The sequence below is a fragment of the Apus apus genome, chromosome 2, assembly GCF_020740795.1.
Source record: "Apus apus isolate bApuApu2 chromosome 2, bApuApu2.pri.cur, whole genome shotgun sequence".
NCBI lineage: Eukaryota > Metazoa > Chordata > Aves > Apodiformes > Apodidae > Apus > Apus apus.
In genome coordinates this window covers 122,621,237-122,627,236 of record NC_067283.1, presented here as the reverse complement: position 1 = coordinate 122,627,236, position 6,000 = coordinate 122,621,237, and the positions used below count along the sequence as shown (strand labels likewise).

The window sequence follows — 6,000 nt, the reverse complement described above, 5'->3', positions numbered from 1 at the left end:
CTCCAGAGGAGAGCAAAAGCACCGTCCAGCCCCTGGCACCGCCTGCCCCTCCACCGGTCTCCGTAAACTGTTGGGAGGGAATGTGACGTGGTGGGGCCGATACCCCCTCTTCGGCCACACTCGGGCTGCCGCTCTGCCCTGTCGGTGCAGGTGGTGGGGGCTGCGGGAGCCGTTCCCCGCCCGGCGACGAGGGGACCCGACTGCCCGGCGGCACCGCCCGCCCCGGCGGCGCCCCTGCCCGGCGGCAGCGAGGGACGGCGGCGGGCGCGCCTGCGCTCCGCCGCGCTGCCCGGGGAGGCGGAGGCGGCCGAGGGGGACCCGGCGTTGGGTGACGGGCGGGGAGTGGGTGCAGAGCTCGACTGACTCCCTGGCTCGGCCGCCGGCCGCTCCCCCGGGCCGCAGGCACGGTGAGTAGCCCCATCTTTTTTCTCCGCTACGGCCGGGAGGAGGGAGCCCGGCGCGCCCCGCCGGCCCCCCCGCCCTGCCCCTTGCCCACCAGCCCGGGGTGGGGGGAGAGCAGCCGTGGGGCGCGGTTGCCCGGGCTGCCGCTGACTCCCCCTCCCGGCCCTCCGCACGGCCGCGCTGAGCAGAACTCGGCGGGGAGACAAAGCGGACAAAGGAGGGAAAACGTGTGATTGACTACCGGGGCAGGCAGGGCAGGGCAGGGCGGCGCTCGGTGGTCCCGCGTGTGCGAGGGCACGGGGAGGAACCCGGGCGAGCAGGGCCGGCGAGGTCGGCCCCGGGGTGTCGGCTCCTGGGACGCCCGCCGCCGCTCCTTGGCATCGGCTTTGTTCCCCGTTACTCCGCTCGTTGCAGCTCCCCAGGCCGCCGAGTTTTAGCGGAGTATTTATTTCAGCGTGTGTATTTTTAGGCTGGAAAATCAAAGGTTTGGCACGGCGACCTTTGGCTGTCGCATCCGGCGCCAACTGAAAGGGTCGCTCTCTGGCCGAGGCCCACGGTCCCGTACGTGCGCCCCTGCTCTTACGTAAAACCTTGTGCTGTCCCCAAGGACGCAGTCCCCTGGGCGCTTCCGTGGCTCTCCCTCCCGTGGGAGCGGTGGGCGTTCCCAGAGCTGAAGGCAGACCCCGGGGACGGGCGGGCAGAGGCAGGGGCGGCGGGGCGGGTGCTGTTGGGGTCGGGCTCGCTGACCTCCTGTGCTTGCTCTCCGACCCGCAGATCGGCAGCACCCCCCGGAGCTCTGTCACCAGCCTCGGCGGCGCGGAGAGGGGATGCGGGCGGCGGAGCGGCGGCGGGCGGCTCTCCGCTGCGGCGGCCGGGCTGTCCGCAGGGCTCCTGCCGGCGGCTGCTGAGCGCGGCGCCGCGGGCATGCGGCGGCGGTGGGGAGCAGGAGCCGCCGGCAGCGGGGACGCCCCGGCGGGCAGGCTGCCCCTTGAGCGAGACTGAGGGAGGATGGAGTCACAAAGGACTTTGGCTGACACGTGCGGCGGGGAGGCCGGCGGCCGCGGCTAGGGCCACCCCCCTCTCCTCCCTCCTCCCCTCCCCGCAATGCTGCGCTCCCGCCGGGCCCCTCAGCACGCTCGACGCACGCCGGCGATGGAGCCGGCCGGACTCCTCTGACGCCGCGGCCGGACCCAGCATGGCCTCAGCGGGGACCCCGGCGCAGCGGTGCCCCGGGGCGGAGCGCCCGGCAGCGGGGGGCCGGGCGGAGGCGCCGCGGTGCCGCAGCCTGACCGCGCTCGGCGGGGCGGTGCCGCCGGGCCGCGGGGCCGCGCTCGGCTCCCCCCTGGCGGCCGGGGGGGGCGGCGGCCCGCCGAGCCCCGCCGCGGGACCGGCTGTCGAGGACGGGCAGGGCGGGGGCGCCGCCGCCGGGTCCGCCCGACCCGTCGCCGGCGGCGGCATCTTCCCCCCGAGGACGGAGAGCTGGCCGCCGGTGGCGCCCATCCCAGGGGTGACCCCGGGTCCTCTGCTGCCGCCGCTGCTGCTGGCGGGACCCCCCGGCAGAGCGTGCCTGCGGACTGTGCTGGCGGACTCCCGCTTCTTCTTGGTGTGCATGTGCTTCCTGACCTTCATCCAGTCCCTCATGGTCTCCGGCTACCTGAGCAGCGTCATCACCACCATCGAGCGGAGGTACAGCCTCAAGAGCTCGGAGTCGGGGCTACTGGTCAGCTGCTTCGACATCGGGAGCCTGGTGGTGGTGGTCTTCATCAGCTACTTTGGAGGGCGTGGACGGAGGCCGCTCTGGCTGGCTGTAGGGGGGTTTTTCATTGCCCTGGGGGCTGCACTCTTCGCGTTACCTCATTTCATCTCTCCGCCATACCAGATCCAGGAATTGAACTCCTCAGTCAGTAACGAGGGCTTGTGTGTGACTGGCAATGGCACCGCCAAAGAGCAGTGGGACTCGCCAGCCTGTGTCAAGGACTCCGGCGGAAACGACCACTCTGTCTATGTAGCTTTATTCATTTGTGCCCAAATCCTTATTGGCATGGGCTCGACACCCATCTATACATTGGGACCAACCTACCTAGACGACAACGTCAAGAAGGAAAACGCCTCGCTTTACCTAGGTAAGGCATCTCGGTACCAGGGTGCTTTGAAGGCTGAACCTCAGATCTCTGAGAAACTAGTCACAGGTACTTTTGCCTTGCTCTTTCTGAACAACGTCTGTGCTAAGCTTTCCTTCTGAAGTGAATTTTTGAAGAAAATTGCCACGCTTTTCTATTTTAAAATGTTTTGTGGGGTGGTGAACAGCAGTAACAGGTGGAGCTAAAGTAGTGTGTGTAAAAGCAGCCGTACTCACGCGTTCCTGCGTGGCAAACAGGACAGCAGAGAGGATCCGAGTCTCTGATGCTTCTCAGCAGTTGGCATTAGACAGTGACTTTTTCAGAAAGCAATATTAAAGTTTGCTGTCCCCCTTCAAGTTTCTTTTTGCTAATGCAGAAGCTATATATTTCTGGACTTTGGTCAGCATTTCTCTAGCCTAGAGGCTGTGTCTATAATGTTAATGTTCTATAAGCACCTTGAGAGATTTTCGCATGCTTCATTTTACTCTTCCAGCATAAATTTATCTTCAACTAGCAATTAATTGTAGCTGTCGTAGCTAAACTAGAAATAGTTAAAAATACTTTGATAAAACAGCAAGTGAAACCTTTAGGGTTAAGAGTGGTTATAAGAGTTAAAGGGACACAACAAAATGAGAGTCCCGTCTGGCACTCGGCTTTCAGCAGTTGCAGACATGTTTCTGATGGTGGTTCGTATGAAAGAAGAAAGGAGTTTCTCAGATAACTGGGAACTAAACTTTTTTGACTTTGAACGTAATACTGAACACAGTACATTTTTGATAGTTTGTGTAATGCATAAGAAGATTGGCTGCTCTCTGACTGTGCGTTAGTATCTTACATGATTCTGTAAGAAATGAACCTCACGTACTCCTTCAAATTCTTTTCAAATAAGGAGAGGCACTTACAGGGCTGAGAGAGCTGCCAAGGGTTTTGAATGCTCAGCATTAGCATTTGCAGTACAACTTACTTTGGCTTTATAGTAACTGTGGAGATAGTAATTCCATGTAAAGTAGACATACATGAAAGGACTATACTCAAGATGTGTGTGTAATGACTTTATTAAACAAAGGTAGCTCTCTGGATCAGTATTTTTATTCCTTTTGACCTGTTCTTCAGAAATTTGACTGTTCACTGAACCGTTTGAAAGCCATGCCCAGTCTATATGCAGGGTCTTGAGAAAACCTGAGGCACTGTGGGTTTTCAGAAGGAGAGAGATATTATCTGTGTTTTTTTCTATTGTTTTCACAGCCATTGCTAATTTGCCTGATGAAATATTTGACAAAATGTTTTCCCTCTCTTCCTGCCCTCTGAGAAAGGTTAATTGGTATGGAAATTTAGATTAACCTTGAAACAACTTTATTGACAGTATGAAAAAGCAAAGCACCTTGTTGCAGAGGTTAGTAACTGCAGTTTTGAGGAGCAGAGAGGGGGCTGAAACTTTTGGAAATTAATTATTTAATACTGTCCTCAAAAGTAGGGAATAAAGAGAAATGGAAGGGCTCTAGCTGAGGAATGAAGGGTAAAAGAGATGAATGGTGCAAGAGGAGGAAGTCTTCACTGAAGGGGAGGCAAGGTCAGTAGTCGGAAATCCTCGCTGTGTAGGAGAAATGATGCCTGCCATTGAATTCCTTCTAGCACAGGAAATTGTAATAAAGTGACTCGGGTAACTTTTAATTGCGGGAAAGACCAGTCTTAAAATTAACAAAGGTAAAAGACAGCTGTTTGAAGATTGTATGCAACCCTGCCACCAGTCAGAGCAGCTTTGATCTATACTGGGAACACCCTCGTGGAGTTGAAGTTAATATACAGTGATACTCAAAAGTAAAGAGAGGTGCCCAGTTAAAGTGTACCTGAAAAATTTATGCCTGTGATTTGACTGTGTCCACAGGGAGAAGAATTAAAATGAATACAAAGCATGTTTAAGCATTGAGTAAAGTGTACCATCATCTCCTGTCACTCTTTAAGCTACCCAGGACTAGAAGCAATGTTGCTTCCCTTTGGAAATCTTGGTATTTTTTTCAAATAGTGTGAAATTCTGAGGACACTTTTTTAACTTGTTCAAGTTGATCGTTTACCACTCTTTAGACTTATGCCAATGCCTTTTTTCAGGGATAAAAACTGACTTAAGTGGGAAAAAAGACCATTGTTTGATACGTCAGTGTGAGCAAACATGGTTTTTGGAGTTTCTCAGAGGTCTGGAATGTTTCGTGTCCTTGAAGAGAGGGGTTCGTCAGTGGCAGCCAGCCCAGCCTAGTGCAGGGATGGGCTAGAGGTAGCCAGGGCATGGCTCTGCAGGCCAGCCATCACGCATCTTGCATTACACAATGCCTGCTTCTCAGGGCAGTATGGTTTTATTCCTGGGGCAAGCTTTGTAAAAACATAAATTGCATGTCTGCATGTAGACGTGAGCTAACAGAAGAGTCTCAGAGACGGCCATGGGAGCTGAGAGGTTTTGAAGAGAAGAGAGCCTGGTGAAAGAGACTTGAGTCACTCAGGCATAGGTGTTTGAGAATAGTTAACTAAAAAAAACCAAGTATTCTCTAGCATGAAGTGGAAGCTCACTGATGTGTTTGTTTATATCATGCTGGTATTACATTCGATGTTTTTTTGTCCATAGAAACATAACATTTACAAATGAGTGTTCTTACGAGAAACACTTGTTTACCAGCACGCACATGATAAAAGTTCCACCGAACTGCAGAACTGAAGAACTATTCCACCCTGCGAGTGTCCCCACTCATCGTAGGTCAGTAAAGCCACCCTGAGTATCACTAATCCTGATTCTGCAAAAACTCACCTTATGTGGCTGTGGAAGCTATTTTATTTATTTTTGAAGTTAATCCAGCTCAGGGCTCGAGTGGCAATAGCATATCCTCTTAAGTGTAGGCATGCAAGCTCAATGCGGACAGCTGTTTTAACATTCCTGGCTGGAAGTCCTGCTCTCAAAAAACATATTTGATGCTTATACATAGTCTCTTGGCTGCCTACACTGAAGTCCATCTGTCAGGGTGGCAGGGTGCCAGTTCACAAGGTGGTATGTCATTTTTAGTAGGACAAAGGTGCCAAGCAGGGATGTGTATTTGGGCTTCGTGCATAGCAATGTGCGAGCTCACTCTTCTGTGGGATGTTTCTTCCTTGTGAAGGCAGTGCCACCTCTGGGTCCTCCTACCCCGTAACTGTGGTGGTGCTTTGATGTCCTGATGCTAACTTTGAGAGAATGTATGACATAAGACTTGGAAACAAGTGATTGTAACAGGTGCCTATGAAATATAAGAGCCATCTTCCTTAATCACAGATAATCCAGAACGGAAGTTAAACACTTTCTGTAAGAAGTCAGCAGTCGCTAAATTGTCATTGTCCACTCCTGAAGTCTCTCCCTTCTGTTTTCTGCTGTACTGTAGCATATCTGTCATCCGCTGCCCAATATATGCAGGTTCTCCTTTTAATTATTAAATTAGCTAATTTAATTGCCATTTATTTG

General features: G+C 53.9%; 1 protein-coding gene across 1 annotated transcript in view; it reads left to right on the top strand.

Moving 5' to 3' along the window:
* Positions 1-312: 312 nt before the first annotated feature.
* The window catches only part of SLCO5A1 (solute carrier organic anion transporter family member 5A1), a 73,593-nt gene continuing 67,905 nt past the window's right edge, over positions 313-6,000 (top strand). Inside the window, exons 1-2 of the mRNA XM_051609347.1 lie at positions 313-407; positions 1,177-2,525. Of these exons, the coding sequence (XP_051465307.1) occupies positions 1,598-2,525 (928 nt within the window). The 5' untranslated portion in view covers positions 313-407; positions 1,177-1,597. The remainder of the gene's footprint in view (positions 408-1,176; positions 2,526-6,000) is intronic.